Source organism: Phasianus colchicus, chromosome 6 (assembly GCF_987193195.1).
Source record: "Phasianus colchicus chromosome 6, bPhaCol1.hap1.1, whole genome shotgun sequence".
Lineage (NCBI taxonomy): Eukaryota > Metazoa > Chordata > Aves > Galliformes > Phasianidae > Phasianus > Phasianus colchicus.
In genome coordinates, this window is record NC_143441.1 from 27,666,509 (window position 1) to 27,691,185 (window position 24,677).

Genomic DNA, 24,677 nt, shown 5'->3' on the forward strand with positions numbered 1-24,677 from the left:
ATGCTGAAGTAAATACACAAGCAACTGTACAAGTTTGTTGTTTTTTTTTTTTTTCCAGCAATATAAGCACTTTTTTTTTCCCCTTAAGAAAAAAGGATTAATATGTGAATTGAGAACAAATGTAGCTGATGAACGCATTAATTTACAGACTGGGTATTAGTATACACATGTATGCTGCTTGTGTAGGTCATGGGGTAGTTACAGACTCCTGACTAGAAAAAAATGTTATTTGCTCTTCAAAGGTGACAGATTTTACAAACTGCCTGCACCAGAAAGGCAGTTTTAGTATGAGTCACGCAGGCCACATATACGATATGAACACCACACAAAGGGTTGCCCTAAAAGGAAATAAATTCCTAGCAATCTCAACATCTGTCAGTAAGGCACCCACAATTTTATGTCCAAACTAGAATCCCCCTATACATCTTGGCCAAATAATAATGTTTCTCCAGAGCTCTGACAAAGTTACTTTAAGATGAGTTATCACTCTTCCTTCCTATGGAAGACATCATGCAATTAACACAAGAGAGCAAAGGAATGCAAATCATTACTAAGTAGGCAAATACTATATGTAGTGGTTAAGGTACTTGTACCAATTACTCAGGTGCACACGTAATGAGCAGTATGCACAGAGGAAAGCTAGCTGTGCTAGAAAAGCCAAACTACATGGAGCAAGAGTGAAGGGAGATCTGGACTGTGGTAAGAATTTAGGAGTTACAGTACATCTCAACACTGAGCAATAGACATCTAAAAATGAGAATGGAATTCCATCTGCCCTTTCCTGATTGGAATTAAGCAAGGAACTGAACCATAGATGAGTACATGAAAAATATCGCTTTGAAACCATTTTTAAATGTGTGAAAACAAAAGTGGAGCAGCAGATAAGAAAAAGCATTTCCTACATGAAAAATCATGCACCAATGAACAACTCCAACCAATTTTAAAAGGGCGTATACTACATAGATTATACAAATATCATTCATGCCTTTAAAGAATGAAAGTCTACCTTCTTTTAACTTCAAGGATTAAAGTAGCCTGTCTTATTTAAGAAGAGAATAGTACAGGGTAGCAGAAATAATAAAAAGTTTTCATTAAGAATTAAACTAAGTTGTCAAGAATATTGAATTTAAATTTCAACGAAATATGTATGCCTATCTATATTTTTATGTACTTTATCCTCCATCTTCAAGAGAAAGAGCAAAAACAATACAGTCTCATCTTTCCTGTAAGGGCCATTAAAGTTCTACATGCTCATCTCATGATCACCCAGGAAGTGCTCCTTTAAAAAAAAAAATCAGTGAAAACTTGACTATGGAAACCTATTTTTCTCATCTTTTGAGATCATCTTTTAACTTACCAATATATCGACAAATCACAGAAAACTGAAACCAAGTTAATACGTCAGAACAGTATTCACAGAAAATATCAGATCATTTCTCTTGAATCCTCCCCCTGTACACTGTAGGAAAGACCTCCTACGCTTAATTTAACATCTACTAGATGTCAAAGCAACTAGCAAACCAACAATTTAAGTATGTTTTAACTTTAAAATTGCCATTAAAAATTAGAGGCCAAGGCTAGCTGTTAAATGCCACATTCAATACTTTTCTCATCTCTCTGCATTTTTAGTACAGCAAAAATATATGCAAAAGTCCCTTTCTCCTAGAACTCTCCTATTCTCACTATCTTCTACTCAATCATGCAATCAAATTTGCATGCTGAAATAGACAAGACAAAATTTCATCTGATATTAAATCCTGAAGTCTCGAAAATACAATCTACAGTCAGAAGCATTAGCAAAACGTCATCAATTTCACAGGTATATGTAGACCATGTACTTGCTTGTATCAGCTTTCCTAAAATAGATGAATGCAATACTACAAAGAATCCATGTGGCACTACAAAAAATTACTCACTAGAGTTCAAAGGCTTAATTTTTTTTTTGAAGCAAGTAAAAATTTTAATAGAAGTAAAGCTTATGCTTTCCTCATGCATTAACAATGAAGGAATTGTATTACCTTCATGCACTGTTATTCCACAGTTGTCACACTGGATTATTTCATCAGCATCTTCACTGTTATCTCCAAGACAAACGCAACAAATCAAAATATGGTCCATTTTCTGGGAACTCCAATTTTGGGACTTCTCAAGGATCAAGGAGTCCTAATATCAAAAAATGAATACATGAATTACAACAGGAACTTCAATTTTATTTAGAACAGAAGATCTGTTATTTGTTCAATTTTGTGAAAAAAAAAAGAACAACAAAAAGCCTCATATACTTCTTTGTTGTTGTCAAAACATTCAAACTCTTCACCCACAAAATTAACAGCTAGGATGGATCTGCTAAGTTTGTAGTTCTGTTAGTACTGAAATCATACATTTGACTTTAAAAAGGAACACAACAGAAAGCCATCTAAAAAGGAAAAGAGGACCACCAAAAAAAAAGTGACCTTCAATATCCTAATATTTAGAAAAGAAGATTCCCTTTGTTGGAAAAAAAACAAAACAAACAAACAAAAAAAAAAACAGATAAAAAACCAACAACCTTCTTGTATTGTTGCATTAAAACCTGGAAATAAAGAGCTAACAAAAGCCTGCCAAGTCTTCACATAAATAAAGTACAACAATTTATTGACTCAGTTGTTTTATTTTGTTACATGCAAATGTATATGCCTCTATGCAAAACTGTATGATATATTAAAACAACTTATTTTCTTCTCATAGGATAAGCAAAGGAAGCTCAATGCTCATTTTTGCAACCTTCAGTATGTATTACAATACTCAAAGATTTCCCTTTTTAAAAGGAGTTTCTTTAAGGAAACAAAGCAGTACCTCACAAACCAAATAAAGTTGGATGTGAATTTCCATTTTTTCCATAAACACCACTGCCTCAGCTTCTTATTCTTTCAAGGTATACTGTCTCTTACACAAAAGTTTCATGACTTATGTGAATTTTCTTTTTTCCTATACTAAAAGCAAACAGAGTTTGGACTACCTTCATTGGTGATATGAAGGCTTACAAAGACTAGACACACCGCTGGAAGAAAAAAAAATGGAAAAAGAAGAAAGTAAGACTTTTAGAGCAGAGGCTGATACTTCAGGGCTAAATGGCATCCATTCAACATAATAAAGGCCTGAGAGTATTACAAGAGTGCTGCAGTGTATTAAATAGGGGAAAAAGTTATGGTGGAAAGTTTCCTTTCAAACTTCTTTTTCTCTTTCCACTCCATTCCTCCCATTTATGAATAAAAAAAACACAGTACCAATACAGCGCTTCCATATCCAAAGCAGATAAAAATTATTATGAATGGTAAGTGAAATGGATATTCTTTCTCAAAGATCTTAAATTCTTTCACCAGTCTATGCAATTATTATTCTATGGTAGTCTGTCAATCCAATACAGTCTCTGCTCTGCTCAAAGTTTTCGATGGATCATTAATAAAGCCTTTTTGTACTTCAGGTTTATCCAGAGCAGGTATTTGAAGGGTGAGAGGGATACCTTTGCTTTTTCTAGCTGATCTCAACTGGCTTATTCCAAATAGAAATAGCTTGTTAGAAAGTTATTGATGTAGAAAACTGCAAAGATACTTCTAGTTTTGAAATCTCCCATCTATATTCTCTAAAGAAAAGAAAGATGGCCTACAAAATACAAACCAAAAAATTCCACCTCACCCAGAGGTAAAAAATAAAAAAAAATAAAAAAAGGAAGACAACATAATTTTTCATAAGATCATGCTCTTCCCCTAAAGAATACAGGCTTACCAAGCGTTTCTTCCATCTTCCTTTTAGGAGGAAACTATGAAGTACTTTGAGTCAAGCAAGAAACTTGCATGTGTTTGTCAAAAATACTGCATCACACCATTACTCGTAATATACACAGAATTCAAATAGGAGATACTTCCTAGCTTTGGCAGATTAACTGTTCAGTACCATCAGCTTGTCGGAAGCATCTCACATACCTACAGAAACCAGTTTCTTCTAACTATACTTTCAACTTAAACTATTACTTGGCTTCATTACCATAAACTTAAAATAAATTTGCAATCTCTACTGTCAAAGTCTGGTAACTAAAAAAAAAATACCACACATTACAGTAAATGCACAGAACTTCACTGTAAAAAAAAACACATATGCAAACATGAGCAAAAAAAAAAGTGATGGAAGGTCAAATCTAGAGTTAAGATTCACAGCTATCTTGATTTACATTACATGAAGAAAGCCAACAAGTCAAATGTAAACCAAAATAACTTTGTTTTCCATGCAGACAGACGCAGACTTGGAGAAAAAAGCAGGAACCTCTCAAACAACTCCTGTTCCCTATCCAAGTGACAATAAGGACTTCATTCAAGCTATATACCTACCTATTTATAAACTTAATGAAATCTTAAAAAGCAGTCATTATCATAGTCACCTCACTAGGAATAAGAGAATCCCATGAAGTGGTATCAACTTATAAAAACACAAAAGTATCATTTCGCTAATGATGCTTGACCTTGCAAAAGAAAGCTATGTTTGTCTGCCTCTGCTCAATACAGTACATAAGCACATAGCATTTCATTACAGCACAGGTTAGAAGACTCTCAAAATATTCTAAGTGCAGAAAAATGAAAAAAAAAAAACTGCACACCAATCAAAAAAAGGAACTGGGCAGCTAAGAATTGAAGAATGCATACTAAGGACTAGAATATATACAATATATACTACAATATTCAGAGTTAACTATCTAAACAATATTTCATCCAGTAATTATGCCTTAAGACATCTGTTTTTCTAAGAACTTAGCTTCTGCAATGTTATGATATTTTGCAAGACAGCTTTTTTTTTCCCCCACAGTATTGGCTGTTAAAAATACAGTTGAATATTAATCTAAAAATGAGTCTAGAATCCATTGTATAGATACTGTTACAAGACTCTTAGCTAGAAGATCTGTTCACAAACAGCATTCAGCTTCACAGTTACAGAATTCTAACACGAACTGCAGAATTTCAAATTTTGATTTTTATCTTTTGATTAATGTCTTAAATTCAAGGATATATGCATATTAAGAAGGTTCCCAAAAGATGCATTTTAAGACTGCTCTGAGTCTCTGAAGTAGGCTTAATTTTCCAAGTCAATGGAAATTTAGGACATCTTGAAGAATATATCCCTCACAATCTAAGATTACATTTCCATTCTGATATGGGAAACAACACTGGAAGGAAATAACCCGTCTCCCAGTGATGACCTGGTTCTCGTCATTGATAATGGCAAAGCCCTTTAAGCTCCTGAGCAAAGACAGTACAGGTAACAACACAAGAACTGTGTTGCACAGAGCTTGATAATGAAAGATAAACAGTAGCCTGATCAGGATAGATCTTCATATCTGCCAAAATGAAACCATTTCACAGGCCAGCTTAAGATGTGTAACAAAGAGAAACAGTCTGTAGACTGTAAATGGCATACAAGCTTAAAAAATAAGAATACTCTTTTATTACTATTACTTATTACTCTTACTACTCCAAGCAGCATCTAATATAGTAAACAACATTTCTAAGCATCACCATTCATTTATCAGTAGATAGCTACAGAAAATTAAAGAAAAAAAAAAGAACAAACAAAAAAAAAACCCTAGAACTATGCATTTTTAAACAATTATTTGATTATTTCTTGTTATTAAAACTGCACATCTGGTTTGCAATTATACATACATATATAAATATATACATCAAAATCTGGAACAGAGACCACTGATTCCTCCAATTTTTTGCTTAATCTTCATTAAAATAAAGTCTAAATGAAGCAGCAAGACTTCAAATTATTATACCCTATAATTTAGCAAATGTCTCATTTACACTGCAATTGCTTCCTAAAAATAGAATTTAGATTTTACAATAACTTTTTTTACTCTGTTTAGGATTTTGCTTCTGGAGGAGAAGTCAGCCATCCTGACAGCCTACTATCTTTTAATTTTTCCATGGTCACACCCTCTAAGGCAACTGTAACTGTACTGGAAAGTTTCATTATTAGACACTTACCATAATATTTTCAGATTCTACAAATAGAAAATAGTTACTGTAATGATTAAGTGTACAAATACTTCTTAGCACTGTAGGGAATTACTTCACTTGTATGCATTATATGTAAAACCAACATAAATTGTCATAATTGTCCTTTGATTTTAAACCCAACTGTGTATATTTATTCACTTAGAATTCTAGCATTCAGATTTTTATGCTTGTGACAAAGAAGGACTGGTATAAAGAATAACCTATTATTTAGCTATTATGAGAATGCGATGTTTCTAATTTTTATAACACTATAGATGTGTTACATCTACCTACAACTAACCTAAATATTCTGTTATTACATGCTGATTTGCAGACCTTGTATTTGCTTCAGAGTTAATTCAATCACCCTTCCCCATTAAAGCCAAGAGAAGTCTGTCTATTGACTTTAGTGGCAACTGATTGGCCAAATGGTCCGAGCAAGTTTATTTAATAAGCAGTGAGTGCTTATTTAGCCCAATTTTGCTGCTTTGTTTATTCCTCTAAACACAATGCCAGCCAATCAGTTTAACTTTTCAAATTAACAGAACAGCACTGGGGAGTAGTTTCCATTTCTCAAGAGATATATTATAGAAAGTTGGTTGCACTACCTCATTACTCTTGCTTTGTGAAAGAGCCAGGCTATCATTTGTCAGTTCCTCATCATCTGCATTATTTCTGTTAAGAACTTTACTCTTCTTCTTCTTCGATCCTCCATCACTAGCTGTGCTGCTATTATCTTCTTCGTTACCTTCCTCATCATTGTCATCCTCATCACTTCCACTCCCATCATCTTCATCATCCTCATTATCTCCATCACTCCCTTCTTTTCGCAGTGCATTTTTCCCTTTTTTCTTCTCAGGAGTAGGCCGCCAGTCATTGTCATCTTCACTATCATAATCATCCATATCATTTAGTTCTTCCATTGACACAAAATCCAGTAACGGTCGGTTCCTGCGCAAATTCCATTTTTTTGGTTCACTTGCTTGTTCATCAGCCACAGGATCAGTTTCAGCTGCTTTCTCTTTTTCTTTCTTCTTTTTTGGCTTCTCTTCTTCATCTTCTTGCTCCTTCTTTTCAGTTTTAATTATCTCTTTCTCTGCTGTTGGCACTTCTTCAGCAGAGCTCTTTGGCTGTTGCTCTTCTACTTTCTCTTCTGCTGGTTCCTCCTCCAAGATATTTTCTTCTGATTCAGTACAGGAACCTTCTCCACTGTCCTTTGATGCATCTTCACTTCCATGACCACTTCCTTCAGAATCTGTTGAGTATATGAAAATTTAAAAAGAAGTTCCGAAACAAATGTACCCCCAAAAATAAAATCTGTTGAAGCAAGTTGTTAAACAAAAGAATGATGCATGTTCCTCCCTAATAAGGAAATCCACCTTTTTTTTTTTTTCCAATTGGTCTCCAAATACTGCTATTTCAAGTACTATGTTGAGAATCTGTTAAACATCAGTGCATTTTAAAATGGCAAAAAAAAGATGGTAAAATTTATTAAATGAACATTAAATGTTCATTTGAACTGCAGCTATTATTAATATTAACAATAAGTGAAGGATCATTTTAATAAAAGAGTATTCAGTTTTTAATTTTTGGACATGTTTTCTAAGTTTAGAAAAAATCTGTATTTAAAAAAAGAAGAATGTGGCTAATCCTATAAATTCATTTCTGTTATGGGTTTATTTTTATGGTTTGGGGTTTCCTTCAATATTAGTTACAAACTATATATGAACTATGCTTCATTCAGCGTTAAGTCTGCACAATAGCACTAAATTCTAGCTTTAGACAACCACATGATATTTTTGAGTGCATTAATTAACACAAGCCAGTCTGTGCATGATCAAGGAACAAAAAAAGATTCATATGTTAAAAAAAAAAACACAAAAATAAAGGCATCTGTAATACAAATTACACAAGAATTATTGAAAAAGATGACAAGCAAACTTGTTAAATTTTACAAAAATCAGCCTCCTTGACTGTCTTTCATCTTATATGTTCCCACTGCTTTTCACTTACAGTATTTGTTTTAATGAAGAAAAACCCAAGATTTTTTTAAAAAATAAGTATAAAGTTGCTTGATCCAATGTATGGATCAACTGCACAACAGCTACATTTTTTCAGTTTGTTCAGAGCCTTCATCAACTCCTTGTTGCACTGTCAGATTTTATTAAATAGATGGAGAGAAGAAACATTTTGGTACATGAATTAAACAAATATATATATTTATTCACTTTACTTACCACACACAAACATGACAGTGATTTTATCACCTTACAAAGAGAGAATTTCTGTGCATAACCACCTCTTTATAGAGCCAAATAAAGAAACAGTGGGGCCAACATACTTTTTAAGGCACATTTTGAGAACATGCTGCACACATGCCACATATTCCCACCCACAGAATATGACTGACCAGTAATTCAGCTGTTACATGAACATATTGGTCAATTTTGGTTTTACAGGTGTACCCATATGTGGAAGCAGAAAGAATCTGATAAGGGGATCATATAATTATCAACATGAGAAAGTACATCAGTGCTACCACTGCTGATCAGAAGACTACTGCTCCTAGGTGAACAACAGGCCCCTTACAAGCTGATAAAAAAGGAAGTTTTATTAAAGTCTTTTACTATAAAGAGTAATTTAGTAATGCTCCACCCCTACCAGCCTTAATAATGGCAACTGAAGTACAAGCATAACTAACTCAAATTTTGAAATAGTGGAATACTTTCTAGGAAAGAAAAGCAATTTTAACTGAAATGCAATGTGGAAAATAATTCTTACATTGTAGTAGCTTTCTTCGGATTCCTATTTGCCAGATCTGATGATCACTCTAAAGGTAAGTCAAAGTTAGACTATTCCACTAGGCATTTATGCTACAGATTAAATGCTAGATGGATGCTTGATACCAAATTTTTGTATTACAGGCTCCTACTGCCAACGTGCTAAAGTAGTATGGAGCTTGCAATGTTACATTTATTTTCACAAGTTTTTATTACCTTATAATACATATGTATATATATTGTATCAGTATTGTACCAAAACAATAATTTAAGATTTCTGGACACTTTGTGTCCAGCTTAGCTTTCTTGTGAATTTAACCTCCCACTTCATTTTTGGGTGAAATTTTGGTCTGAGGATTATTTCCTTTGTAACAGCACCCAATTAATCAACAGTGAATTTTGTACATCCATACTGCTGCACTAAGAATACTCTCTAACTGCTCTATGCCTTACAAACAGTATAAAGCAGAGAACAAATAAACCTAAGTTTCATTTACTTTACACCTTCAAATTCTCTCTTTTGCCTGCATGTTACATTTTGTATTTTCTATCTGCATGCATGCACATACCAGAGATACCTACACTAAAGGATATCTCTATTTGAATGCATCCACTGTGATAGGTATTTCTCTAGAAAGAACTGTTCTGTGATAACAGCTATTTTTGTAGCTGTTCTTCTGTCAGATGCACTTTCAGTTAGAAAGAGGCTGTAGCATACAATTTTCTCCTTGAAAGAAATTCTTAAAGAATGGCTCTTTCAAATTGGCAACCACATTATGTCATCTCCTATGGAAGAGTCAAGCTACTCTCAGTAAAAGGTTGGGCCAGATACACTGTCAAATAGTGAAGAATACAGAGTTCCACTGAGAACAAATATTAGAGATAACGGCTGGGAGAAAGGCATATTTATTTCTGTACAAATTGTAGCTTTAAATGCTGAGCACAGGAGCAGGTGGCACTCACACCCTGAAGCAGTAACTGAGAAATTCTCCAGTATAAAATCTCCATTATGCTCCAGAATTAACATCAAAAGAAGTGTAATGAAGGTAAACAAAGGTAAACAAAAGCAACTCCACATCAGCAGTTTTCAAGTGCATGCTGTGCTCAAGACTTCAGAGGAAAGATACTACAGCAGTTTAAAAACAAACACCAGGATTTTTGTAGGTCCATTTTGCAGGCAACTGAACATTACCCATTATAAGAAAATCCATACATACTTGTGAGTGTGTGCTACACTACTGAAATACAAGGCTACTCAGTCAGAGAAGACAGGTTGATTTTCAGTGTAGTGTTAAGCTTACCAAACAGCTCTGTAAAAAGCATTTTGAAGGATAAGCTAGCTAAAAGACATCAGAGATCAATTTTGGTCTTGCCTCTTACACTGGCAAAGCCTAACCAATTTCAGATAGTAGAAGAGAAGCATCTGGCTTTTTTTTTTTTCTTTTTTTGTCATCTAGCATATCTAGCAGTATGCTTCAGACCATCCTCTTTATGAGGACAGTAACAAAACAGCAACAAAAACAACAAAAGGGTACAAGAGAGGTTCATTCTTTTGAAGGTAAAAAGCAGTTGAATTATCATAACTATAATCAGTAGCCTAGTAGACTTTTTCTCCCAGTCACAAGGTGAACAACAAATCCTTTACATGAAGTTGAGAAATTACCTAGATATCTCTGCTAGAATCACACTTTACAACACCTACAAGCCCACAGTCAAGCTGCTCACATGTGCTATATCAGACATGGGTAAAAGCAGCTGTATTTTCAAAATATACAAACTAGAAAATAAAATTAATATTGAAGATTCCAAAATACCTTAAAGAAACTTTTAAACTAGTGACAAAGCTCTAATATTAATAACAGAATGTAAGAAGTCAGGGAAAACCAGACCATACATGAAAATTTAAGTGAACTTTTTATTGCCATAGACGGTGTTATGTAACTGGTAAACTCTTGACCACAGTTATCTATTAGCATTAAATCATTCAGCTTCACTATGCTCAAATTGATAACCCAGAGCTATAGTGAAAGCAGGAATGGAAGTGACTTAACACTTCATTTTGAACATAAACCTAGATTCTCTTTTTTGAAGTTATGACACTGGCTTTCCTAAATTATTTTGCAAAAGATGAAGGTAGAGTTACGTTAAATACTTAAACCCAGGTAGGCTACTGGCAATTCAATATTGCAATGCTGGCAATTAAAAAATTGGAACCATCTGAACAAACATAGTAAACATAAAGAATAAAAATCACAACCAATTAAGATACTACTGTTCTGAGGTGGGAAGTTTATTTCTGAAACAAGAGATGAAAAATGTCTCTAACCACACATGGAGGCTGCGAGACCAGGAAATGAAACCAATTACCCACTATTACAATCATTTCAGAAGACGTATTTATTTAATAGGGAAAAAAAAAAAAAAAAAAAAAAAAAAAAAAAAAAAAGATGAAACAAAGGTTTTTAATAAGCAGTTTTCTCACTTCTACACTAGCAGCATTGATATCATCTTTACAGATACCTACCCAAATCTTAAAAGTGCTCAAAACTGTAAGCTGCTATCTTTGTATTGAGTCCATAGGCACTGCCCCAGCTGCCTCACACTGCTGCAAGACAGATGGAATCAGTTACCCAACTTCTTGAATTTGTTTGACATTTCCTAGTTTCAGGCATGGTCTTTGAACTGTCCTTTGAAGTTAAACTTTACTCATTTGGATGAAGATTATATGCCCCATGACTTCCCTCAGCAAACTTCCACTGCTAAATATTCCATACAGTTGGATTCCTAGGAGTTTCACCTCTTAAAAGAGGGACGTGATAAATGGAGACTAAGTCTCTGAGGCACTGCGACAAGTACATGGCTGACAATTGAAACATTGTGTCTTCCCTGAGAAGTGGACACATTGTAAACAGGCCATCCCACTGAGTTAATGAAGTTCAGAAGCTAAGCAGCACAAAACATGCAAGACAGGCATACACACACACACAAAAAGGGGAGATGCAAGTAAAGTAGAAGTGTTAAGTAGCTAAGTAGGAGACCCTGAATTCAAATTTGCATTCTGTCTTAATGAGCAAGTACAAGGCAGTGAACCAGTTTTGTAACTATTACTGCAAAGATAAGATACAAAAGTCACAGCAGGAGGAAACAAAGAAAAACAATGTTACTTCATCATAAAACAGCTAAGTTAAGAGAATGAAAGCCATGACGACTGTCTAGACACACAAGGAAGAACACAACTCTCAGCACTTCCAAAGAAAACACCAGTACAAAACACCAGTCAGTCCCTCCAAAATACCCCTGATTGGTAGACAGCTATATGTAGTATAATATATAGCTGTAATATAAAGCTAACACACACCAAGGCTGCAAAGATAACTCTTCAAATTCAATTACAATAATTAATATTGTGCAATTACTTGGAAAAAAAAAAAATACAGCAGAGCTAATCACTAAGTAAATTATCTTGTCCTCTCTCTGTGAAAACATTCTACAAGTCCATTCTCAAAAACAAAACTCTTTAGTTTCTTCATCAATATTTCAGTTGTGTTTATCACAACTGCAATTTGATGCTTTGCAAACCTTTTTATATGACAACATCCTGCACAGCAAAGAAACAGTGGAAGAGGAAACAAATTATAGAAAGACGGAGAAATCAAAAGTTGCAAATGCAAGTCTTTCAGAACACCTAATAGATGCATTTATATAAATCATCACATGATTTAAACAGAGCTCCTATCGACCTCAATGAGAGTAACAGTACATAGTATTTCTGCAAGTCAGACTTTACGCTCAACACCAAAGAAAAAATCCCAAACATTTATAGATGCCCCTAAAAATGAAGGTCCAGGGGACTTTCAGTAGAAATAGTGATAGAAATCAGCTCTTTAAGGCTGAATTCAACTATACCCTTTCTTAGTTACACTGAGAAAGAGGTTCAGTCCTTAAATTCACGTATTATGCTTGTTCAAGGAACAACTTTAGAAACGGTTAGTGATGAAACAATGAAAGAGGAGCTAGAAAAAAAAATTACTTAGCATTAAAATAATACATAGCCAATAGGCCTGAAATTATTTCCATTAAATAACTTGACAATAACATAACAGTGCTAAAATCAATTCTCTTGAACAGATGTTATAATTTTTCTTTAGAATAGAAAAGTCAATAATTGCCTGTTGGTGTAACATAAACCCATAAGAAAATAACACAGTAAGTAAAGGGCATATTTCCTACTGAAAATTTTGCAGTGAAAATGGATGCTAGGCTATTAAATATACTTCCTGTAATGAAAAAGTCACTGAGACATCAGGATTCTGAATACAAAAATTCAGCAATTATAATTCCTTCCTATAAATACCAAACATCAACTTATCAAATCTTTACTGCATCACATATTCCCTGAAATCTGATAGAACATGCATAGAAATTTTAATGTTCAGGGTTCAGTCCTCCTAGACTTCCACGCTATCATCTACTCCCACATATCACTTAAAATCCTTAAGCTCATACATATGGATGCAACAAAATCAGCAGGGAGTAAACAACTTCAGAACTATTTTAATTCAGTGTTTAGATAGTCCTTGAACCTTTAGCTGTCAAATTCACTTCTTTTTTAATTTAAAAATTGCTACTTATAGCTGCATTTATGACTCAAATAAAACACACAATGCAGAGCAGTAGAATTAACATAGATAAGGAACCTTAGAACCATAAGTAGACTTGGTGGTCATTTACAATGTAGAAAGATCACCTGTGCCTCTATTTATTTATTCCCCTCTGTAAGCAAATTGTGCAATGAAATTCTGAACCCAAAGAACCACTGAATACTGTATGTATACAGAACCTGATTTGCCACAGGCTGCACATGGAGCCCACTGAAAGAAGGAAAAGAGCAGCAACCCTGACTCTAATGGAAAACTACATACTATGATTTGAAGACTAAATCCTGCAGAGAGCAAAAGGAAAATACATTGTCTATCAGTATCCTATCAACAGCAATCCAGAATTTGTCTGGTATATGTGTTCCTGTATGCACCATTTCTTTTTCCCCTACACATATAGTATACATACATACAAACTTTGAAGTGATCAATTTTATTTATCTAAGTGCCTTTCTGTCAATACATCTTCCATTTACTCCAAATGGATTAAGTACAAACAAATTTAAGGGTATTTTATACCAGCCTCTTTTGAAATCATCAGATGCCCTACTTCAAATATCCTACAGCTCTCCAAATGAACTGTACAAGAACAATTTTTCATTCAGTTTAAGACTCTATACATTTAATAACTTCCTACATCCCAACTCCTCCAAACCCTCACAAAGTTTTCCTTCTACACTAAAGACAATGTCTCAAAAAGAAAAAAGTGAAAAACATCCAATACTGCTGTTTCAAAAACATTTTCACTTAATGTCCCGTTTGATTATGCAAAAAGAAGCTATACAAGATATCCAAACACAAAAGAGTAACCCATTGGGTTTTTCCCATTATACAGTTGAGTCCATTCAGTGTGGCTTTAAAAAAGATTCAACTTCCTCAAAATGCAACTGAAGTTGAACCACTCTCAGAGGTGGACACTTTTCCCCCTTGCACATACATATTCTGAAAGTTGAAAAATCAACATCAACAAAATAGTCCTCTCCATTCATCCAAAGTTGAGACAGAAAGCTTTCATTACTTTTAAGTAATGAATGACTGCTTTCTTATCAAATAATACATTGTTCTGGATTACATGTCCATGTTCCATATTCTATTTCTACTTCTCTATTTCCTTTAAATGCAGCCTACATTTCCAATGCAACATAGAGATATTTTATTTGAGACCTAAAGGATGGATTAAAAAAAAAATATCCCAAAGCAGCATTATAGAAGCAAACAAGAAAAGCTTTCAAAACTTCACACAGAACTGGTACTGGTGAAATGACCACTAAGCTTTTCTTAAGTTCATTAATACACAAGATCTTCATAGATGATATTAAAAAAAAAAAAAAAAAAAAGTAATTACAAGGAGATGGGAAATATTTTTGCAAGATAAAGTCAGGTGAAAACATAGGTTAACGTCTTCAGCGCAGAAGGAAGAAAGTGCAGTTCTTTGGCAAGGTGTCATAATGCTTCCCTTGCAGCTTAAACACACTGCTTTTCTTTGCCTGTTTCCTTGAGCATGACGTAAAACATCCAGCTTTTTAAAACAAACACGGTCCTGCCCCTTTACTCCCCCTCCTCTCTCTCTCCAGGAGAGCTCAATTTATTCAGCATCTTCTCTACTTTCAGTTTCTGTGGATGTTCATTCAGACTGAGGAATGCACAGAGAAGAGCACTGAATCAAAACTTCCCAAAGCAAGGACTTCTGGTATGACATGCTTACATCTTTCTGCACAACTATCACAGAGGACACTTTTTTTTACAACAGATTTAGGAAGTCTGTTGTAAAAAAAATTAACAATAATAATATAGATTAAAAACTTGAAGAGATTATCTTTCTGTTTAAGATGTTCATATGTTTACTCAGAGTGGAATTACCCTTGAGAAGTCAGGCAGGTTCCTCAGTCTTCAACAAATTACTATCCAGACTTATTCAAAACAAAATGGTTTTATAGCAATTACTCCAATACCAAAAGAAGTTAAAGTTTCCAAAGTAGTCTTTAGACTGAGGAAATAGAAAGCAACAGAAATAGCCATGGCAGTCAGCACAGAAACTGCTGAAATGCTTCTGCGAAAACTTATTGATAACACAGTTTTCCAGTGTGAAAAATTTCTTTTCAACTGCAGCACCGTATGTTTTACTTGATCAGTTGTTTCCTATCTGCAGCATGGAATCTCCAGTTATCCAACTAAGCCCTTCCAGCAGCTCGCTAATACCACTCTATCTCCTGCATGACATTAAACGAGCAACCGTAAAACAAAAATAAGGTAATTCTTAACAGAGGCGATGAGGAAACATATTTACCTGAAGCATCTCCAACTTTAAAATCACTGTCATCAGAGCTATCATAATCTAAAGCTTCCAGCAGGGAAGCCGCCAGAGGCTTCACTTGTCTCCTCTTCGAGCTGCGGTCCACTGCAGAAAGAAGCACAGTACTCCTATTAGATAGCACAATGAACACGCAGCGTGGTTAGACGTGCGGCGTTAACCCGACGGGGCAGCCCGCACACGAGTACTGCCGGCACCGGCTTCACCGTGCCAGGGACAGGGGAACCACTCACACCCCGGGCACGGCACCGCGGGCAGCCGGCACCGGCACCACCCCGGGCCCGGGCTGGCGGAGGGAGCCGCTTCCCTGCAGCACCTCCAGGCGTTCCGCCATCCAGCGCCGGAGATAGGGCACGGCAGAGGGAGGACGAGGACCCGACCCGCCCGACATCCCGGAGAGATGCTGGGCTGCCCCCGTCCCGCCGAGCGCCTCCGCGCTCTCCCCGGGGAAGGGGCGGGAGGAGCCGCTGAGAAGCACTTACTAAAGGCTACGCAGGTGAGCGGCGGCGAGTGGGAATGCGTCCAGGCGGCGGCAGCGCGGCGCCGCCTCAGCCCCTCGGGCGCGGACCGCTGAGCCCCGGACCCCCTCCCCAGACAATGGGCACGGCGGCGACCCGGATGCAGACCCTCGCCCGCCCGTCGCCGGCCCAATAGCGCATGTGCGAAAGCGCTGCGCCTGCGCGTAGCGAGGTGAAGGCGAGGAGGAGGCGGGTGCTGCCCGTAGTTCGCCCGGTTGCAGCCAGGAGGCTCATCTCCGCGTCGGGGGGGCGGGGGCTCCGCCGGGCTGGATGCGAGCTGAGCCGTCCGTCCGTGTGGAGCGGCAGGGTGCCGTACGCGTTTACGGCGTGACTTTAGAAATCCTGTTGATTTGGGAAGAGCATCTCAACAAAAATCACCAGGGTGTCCCTCGGTTCCCCCGTGTGGAAGATTGCTTTTATTAAACAGTGGTGCTAAATACGCGGAGAGTTTACGTGGTTAGCCTTCTTGCTCTGAATACACCATTCCTGACTTTGGTTCTATCACGGCTACCCAAATACACTCCCTATCCAGGCAGTCTAGTGTTCCCTTCAAAACTCTTCAAAAACTCTTCAAAACTCTGATCACCTTCCTGTTTCCTTAGGGATTGCACATGTCTTAGCTTTTCACACCTGGACTGTTGTTTTGTTTTGTTTTGTTTTGTTTCTTTTTTTTTTCCTGTTAATTGGTATCCCCATCCCACATCACATATAATTTCAACCCTAATATGACAAGTAGAGGGACTTCATCTGTGGGCCCATACTGGCACATGTAGCCACAAGTGGCAGGATAACTCAAAGAGATTACAGGTAAAGGTGGAGAAAGACAACTGTAGAGTGGTGGAAGATCTTTCAATTCCTCTAAACATAAAGTTGAAGTAGATGTACATCAGAGAGTATGGATCTTCCAGGTTTTGATTCAGCTTGATTCAGCACTAGCTTGTCATGCTAGTACTATTCCAGTTCTTACCTGTGCAGGCCTGGCAAGTCTAGGTGACACAGAAGAAGCTGATGTGGTTGCCTGCTCCCCTCTTCATCAGCCTCACTGTGCCCAGCCACGCATTCCTTCTCTACTCATGCTCCTTCCTATGACTCAAGCCCTCTCAGCCTATCTGCTTTATCTCAGCACCTAGCCACAATTACTCTTTCCTTTCTCAAATCTCTCTTTCTCCTTTCTCCATTTTTCCTCCTTTAAAGGAATATTCACACTTATTTTTATTTCTGAAAGTCTCATACACGTTCTTTCTTGTCTTCTGCAGTCAGCTTTCATGCTTCATCCTCATTCATCAACAGAAAAAAAAAAAAAAACACATCAATAAAAGTTACAAGAAGCATAATATACTTAATATTTATTTGCTGTTTCCTCAAGCTTCTGAGCACTACAAAGATAGGACTTAGCAGCAAGTCCTTCTAATTCAGTAATTATAAGTATATAAAATGCATAGCATAGGAAACAGCTTTTTTGAAAAACAAAAACAACCCACAGTCTGTGATATTATTCTGTTGGAAGCTTCTGGCTATTAAAGTGGCTACTGAATGTTAAGTACCCCTTCATGGATTTTAACCTCCTTTAGTTGATTCAGATTGTTTCACGTAAAGGGAAAAGAAAGGAGAGTTCATGCTCCAAATGAAAGAAGCCTTCAGAGGAAATGTCTGATCTTTGTGTTCTTGCAAAGCCTGTCAATCTCAGCAGATAGCCAAGTATATTAAAATGTGCAGCTGCCTTCCTGATTCAAGAAATAAGGTGTTAATGGCACACTGCTGGGAGCTGGGCACTGTAAATGCCCATTAAATAGATGGTGTTGTCAGTTTAGCACCTTTGAATACTCCTCTTGTAAACACACAAAAATTTATCTAAAAAGGTAATTTTTAGAGCAAAGTTATAAGGAGCTGAAATAGCACATCCATGAAAATGTCATGGCAATTCCATCACTAGCACAACATCTAAAAAATTTCTAGAAATTCTTCAGTATATCAGGTCGTGTCAAATACATCAGTTCTTTCAATTATCTCCACATTCCAATGGTTCTCTCCAGGTCTGTACTTCAGTGCACAGTCAGCTGCAAAAGCAGGTGTCTGAATCTCCATTTCAGTGCCACTCTTCAACTGCTACAGAAAGAGCGAAAATAATATCTTCTAACTGCACTTTTGCCCTAGAAAAAAGAATCTTTGTCACGATTCTGTAAAGACAATTTTAGAGGGAGTTATACAATAGCAAATCAGGAGAGAATATGGTTGTATTCACATAAATTGACTTTAAAATATCATCTTTAGTTTAATGAAAGTGTCATGTTTTCAAAGAAAGAAATATAATAATACAACATTTCCTCACCTAGAGAATAAACTGAAGAAAAGGTATGTTTTTAACTCATCCATCAACTGTGAATGGAGAAATAATATTATGAGGAACTGTATCTATTTTTTTTTTCCTGTCAGTGAACAGACAGTTAAAGCCATGACCTACCTGTCTAAATCCAAACAGCAAACTCTTTTTTTATCCTTCAAAACATCACCATCTGTAGTAGGGAGGCTGACCTTTTCAAGTACCTTCCCAAAGCGAATTGTTCCAGCTTTCACTTTTTAACTGCACCATTACAGCAAGCACCTCTCTGTGATCTCTGATCTTTTATCTCATATTTTACAGCAAAATATAAAGAGAAAAAGACTGAATCAGATATATTTGCTATTTTAAATCACAAAAAGAAGAAAATCAGCATCAATAGTCTATGAACAATAAGACTTTGAAAGAATAAACTACACATTTCTACAAGGTTTACTGCAGTCAAATACTGCTGGCAATGTTCCCTTCATGTACACCAATATTACATTCACTCCCAAAGCCAGTCCTAGCCTCATTTGATTAATTATGGATTTTGTTGATTATATGGTACTCATGTTGTAAAAGATCTGAGAAAAGTAAAAATTGGTCATACATATTTGCAATAGAAAACTTTCTGATAAATAAATAAATAAATAAATAAATAAATAAATAAATAAATAAATAAAGCATTAAGATTGCAAGCATTAAGAAATATTAGAAATACGGCTACTTATACCTTTAGTTCTGTAGGCACTGTCAAACAGAGTAATGTGTGTCTTCTTTCATTTTTAAATAGAGCTTTGCCCCATTCTCCCTTTTACTTGCTGGTATGGGGTGCAGGTGTTAAACCCAAGGATTGGCAAAGATGGATTTGTCTATTTTTGCTGCAGGCAGGTCTCATGTAAGTTGCCCATGCTCAAATAGAGGCTCACAGGCACTCAACTTCTACTCTCTATTCCCATTGCTGAAATGCAGACCTCAGCAAGCCTCTGTGTGGAGTCCTAGTCCTGCAGATCCTTCACCAAATGCTTATTTTAACTTAATAAAAATGCCATTTTGTAGATCTTCGTCATCTCAAGCTTGACAAAGCTAAAGCAGAGACCTTCCTCCTTTCCTCTGGGTCACTTATCTCCTTTTGCAGTCACAGTGACACCACCCCTGTCACTCATGTGCACACAGAGGACATTATCCTCAACTTAGACCTTGCTGCAGATCCTGCCACTAAAGGCACGTCTTAAGGATCCAGTGCAAAACACATCTAGCGTGCAGCTTTCCTATCTCCCTATTAGCAAAAAATCATGTCTAGGCTCATCTCCCTTCTCATTTACATCAATATTCCTTTGTCTGATTTTTGAAAATGCAATTCTGATGTTGCTGTATCTACTGCAATGATTTTTTCTCAGTTTCTACCATGTTCTTTTTCCATTTTATCCCTCCAGTGATTTCCCCTCCTCTGCTGCTTCTGTCATAAATTACTTGGGTCTGATTTCAATACACTTCACAGATTACTCTTTCTTTTGTCTGCTATTTATTTATGGCAGATGACATTTGACATACATATTTGTTTTGCACAGTGTATTGCCTTCTGTTCTGTTACATTTTAAGACAACCATTTTTTTCCAGGCATCCTTCATACTCAGAATGTGTTCCATGTAAATACCTGCAAACTCAGTTTGTGTTTCCTCTCAAAACACCCTTCTACCACCATGCTTCCCAAATATGTTGTAAGGTTTAATGGATACTGTCTCTCCTATTGTCTCACAGTTTACTTTTACTGTTCTGTGATCGCTGTTCCTTTCTGCTTTTTGTCCTGTGCTTACATTCCAAAATCTGTTTGGAATAGTATTGTTTACTATTATTTATTTATTACTCAGTATTTCCATTTTTGCACTGTTTTTCTCTCTATGACTTATGTGGTGTAGTAGAACTTTGAGTCAGGACTAAAGCCTGTAGACATAAAAGTTATAAAAGGAATAGTAAGAATTTTTATTTAAAATTTTCATTTTAATATAATTTTATTTGATTTTCAGACAGCAAGCTCATCAAATAAGCGATATTTTCTTTGTCTATTAAGTGTATATAATTTAGCCATATAATAAAGAATAACAGTTAATAATAATACATAAATATTAAAGCATTCGACCATAGAGGTGTTGTACTGGTTCGGATTCAGAGAAAGACAGGGAAAAGCAGGTACAGAACAAGTATGTATGATACTTTCTACTGATTTCCCAACTTCCAATTATTTTCAGCTTTGAGACTCTTGATCCAGGTGTGCATTGTCCATTTAGTGGCCTGTAATGAACCTTTCTTCTGAGAATCTTTCTCATAAGAATCTTTTTTATGACATAATTTGGCACAGAATTCCATAAAATTGTCTATGAATCTACCATCCTGTGTATGGCAACAGTATTGTTTTGCATGTTTAGAATCTGGCTTTTATGCTGTTCTGTTCCATCTGTCAGTTCCTCCCTTTTCCAGGCTGAGGAATCCCAGCCCCTCCGTCACTGCTGACAGGAAAGCTGTTTCATTTCTTTGGTAATTCTTGTTTTCCTTCTTTGAGTTTTTTCCAAACTTAATATGCAGGTTACTCCAAAAGTAATGCCTCTGATTTATTTCTGTGGAAACTACAATAGCTACAAAGAGCACAATAACATCAATAGAACAAATTATCAGCTACAAAACACTATGTTTCAACATAGGCACCATGCTTAGCTAAACATTTTCACAGAATCACAGAATCACAGAATCACATAGTCACAGAATCGTAGGGACCTCCAGAGATCATTGAGTCCAACTCCCCTGCCAAAGCAGGTTTCCTACACCAGGTCACACAAGTAGGTGTCCAGGCGGGTCTTGAATATCTCCAGAGGAGACTCCACAACCTCCCTGGGCAGCCTGTTCCAGTGCTCCGTCACCCTCACCGTAAAGAAGTTCTTGCTCACATTGTGTGGAACTTCCTAAGCTGCAGTTTCTGGCCGTTTCCCTTGTCCTGTCTCCACACATTTTCACCAGCCATGAACAAGTTCCTGTGCCACTGGAAGCGACCTGCTGTTTCACAATGTTTTACTAGCCACTGCCTCACTGTGTTCATATCCACTGTTTGGTCTCCATAAGCATTCAGCAAGTGTTGATGAATGTCAGTGAAGGCAATTTTTTCTGCATCGAGGAATTCAATAACACATCTTTACTTCATACACACTTCCATGTCGGTTGCCATTCTGTCAGACTGCCCCTCTGCTACCATCTGTCACACAGGAACAAAATATAACGCAATACCGGCAGGAAGGTTCAATCTCTACTGGCGTACCACCAATACCCTTATCTGATGTAATGGGCCAACATAGTGAAATAGAAGGCATTACTTTCAGATCAGCACTTGTACATCCCTTCTGTAAAGGAAGAACAGCACTGAAATGCAGACAAATTATACATTTATTCAGTTGTCTAAGGACATTTTCTGTTTTGTTCTCTATTTCTATCCTAGTAACTTTTAAGATTTTTTTTACCTTTGAGATATGGAGTGGGCACTGACTGCTACACAGCACTGAACCAGCGCTTTCATGAAAAAAAATCTAAGATCCTGTACTTCAAATGAGACCAGTTGGCTCAGGGTCTATCATTTCATTTGTGAAGTTAGGATTGCTTTTCCCCAGGATCATCAATTTCTTTACATTTATCTACCCTACATTTTGTTTCCTTTGCATTTATCTTGATTGAATTTCATCTGGTATTTTATTTATCGCCCAGTCCTATAGAAGAGTATTTCAGCTGTTCCACGTATGAGTTATTTCAGAATTCTTGCAGTAGTGGTGGTTTCTTAGTATCTTATCTCAGTATTTTATCTTTTTTCTTAATATTTTATTAGTAACTGCTTCCACAGTAACTTCAAATTCAGATAGATTTTCTGCTGAGCCTTCTCTCACTAGAGAAGAGCATCTTTTTTTTCACAGAGAACACTGGTGGGAAGAATTCATTTCCCTATCTAAGTACACGCTTCCAATAACCATCAGTTGTCCCGATGGATGCTTGCATGTGCCTTTGAAATATGAGTTAATAACAACTTGGGTTCTCTCATCTAATGGATCCTGAAATCATTTTTCCATTCCACCTAATAAATTATATTTTTATTTAATCTACTAGAGCTTATGATGCTTTGCATTGTTTAGTTTTAAATACAGTTTCAGTCACTTGACAGATTTCTTCCTTTATATAACAGTCTCCTTTACCTTGCTAGAGTGATTTCAGCTTCCTTTTACATTTTCACTGTCATTTCCATATGTGTTAAGCAGTAATGCTGTGATTCCAGTACAGTATTCTCCAGCAGTTTACATGCCTCTTTCCTTAAACTATCCTGCTCAGATGTGCCATAATAAGCTTTCTCATATTATCTAAAATACTCAGAGGTGGTTAATTTGTTCATTTCATTTTATTCTGATTTCTTGAAAATACACTGATATTTTGCACTAGGCACAATTTATTTTATTTCATGCATATTTTATGTCTTAATATTACAGTGCTCCACTGACTGTTCTCTTCCCAAAAGTCTGTTATGCCTTTTTTTTGTGTGTGTGTGTATGTGTGTGTGTGTGTGTGTGTGTGCGCGTGCAAGGGAGGATATTCCTGTTTCCCCATCTTATTTTTGAATCTTCTGGCATTTATATATGTCTATCTGTTGTTCCCACGTCGGGAAGTCATTTATGTAATACACATGTAATAATTACATCCTTTAACTCATCCAGTACTGTAAAATACAGAGCTTAGAAGACTTCATTTTCAAAGCAGCATTGTTGCATAACAGTATCTTCTTGTGCATTTTTGTCTCTTTCACTGTTTCTGTTTTAAACTCTCAGTTATCACTTTCTAGATATACAGTCCCAAACTAAACATCACACAGTATTCACCTTGTTATTGCCTGCACATACAAGCTCTTCCTGGAGGAGTTCAGCCACATGCGCTCAAGCCCAGCAGCAATGTGGTGCAGCCTTGCAACCTTGGATCAGACTCCGGAGAAAAGCTGTGAGAGACACTCAGGAGAATCCTTGCTGGAGAGTGAGCCCTTGGCTCTGAAGCAGCATTAAGCTCAGCGCTTAGTCATGGATCTTGTCTGAACAATGACTGCCTGCCTGTGCCTGATCCTGTTCCTCATTGGTCTTATACCACTGACTCTCTGCCTGTTGCTATGTACTTGGCTGGAATCGTCAGACATCTGGCTGACCCTTGTGACCATCGTGTGCTTTTCTTCTGCTGGCACCGTGTCATCCCTTCTTTGCTGTCACCATCAGCTCCTGGTTCACCTTCCCTTACACAGCAACTCCCTCTTGCAGCTCCCTAACACCTCATTCAGCTGAATTTCGGATAAAGTACTCCCTTCATACTGAAATTATCCTCAATTCATAATGGACTTGTATTCATCCTCCTTGTACCATCCAGTCAAGATAATGGAAATCTGTCTTTCTGCCTCTTCCCATAGTTCCATGAGGGGCAAGGAATCACTTTACAGAATACTGTCATACCTTAGTCTTCAATTTCCTTCTCATTTGCCTAAATGTTCTTTCCTTTATCATTCTGGTGCACCACAGCCAGTTACACTTTCCCAGCATTCCTTAGAAGCCTATTTACTAAGTGGATTTTCTGCCTGGTAGTCACTATAGAAGCCTGCAAGCCTCTCGGGGTCACAGACCCAGGCATCTGTATGTGCAATGATAGATTATTCCACCAATATCTTTTTCCTGTTGGGAAAAAAGTTACATGCAATACAAATAAAGAATGCATTCTATTCTTTTTTAATAATCAAGATTCACTCCCTCTTAACAAACTATGAAAAATGTGAGCATAAGCCAGCAATTCCCAGTGACTTCAGAGGGCTCTTTCAATGACACTGCCTGATACACTTTTTGCAGACCCAGTCTTTCATCCACCATGTCATTGTGATGTTGTTCTGAAAAAACCTGGGATGTAAAGAACATCTGCTATAACAAACATAAAAAACACAGACCTGCTGTTACTAATGGGAAATATTCTAAGGGCTTGGATTTAGAAAAAAAGTTAATTAATTTTTGAA

The 24,677-nt window shown here is 36.7% G+C and overlaps 1 protein-coding gene across 1 annotated transcript in view; it reads right to left on the reverse strand.

Annotated features, from left to right (window-relative positions):
* PHF14 (PHD finger protein 14) overlaps window positions 1-23,843 on the reverse strand; it is a 163,535-nt gene extending 139,692 nt beyond the window's left edge. Inside the window, exons 1-5 of the mRNA XM_090142134.1 lie at window positions 23,774-23,843; window positions 16,261-16,638; window positions 15,755-15,865; window positions 6,638-7,284; window positions 2,019-2,163 (exon numbers count right to left, since the gene is read on the reverse strand). Of these exons, the coding sequence (XP_089998260.1) occupies window positions 2,019-2,163; window positions 6,638-7,284; window positions 15,755-15,865; window positions 16,261-16,638; window positions 23,774-23,843 (1,351 nt within the window). The remainder of the gene's footprint in view (window positions 1-2,018; window positions 2,164-6,637; window positions 7,285-15,754; window positions 15,866-16,260; window positions 16,639-23,773) is intronic.
* Between the last annotated feature and the right edge of the window lie 834 nt (window positions 23,844-24,677).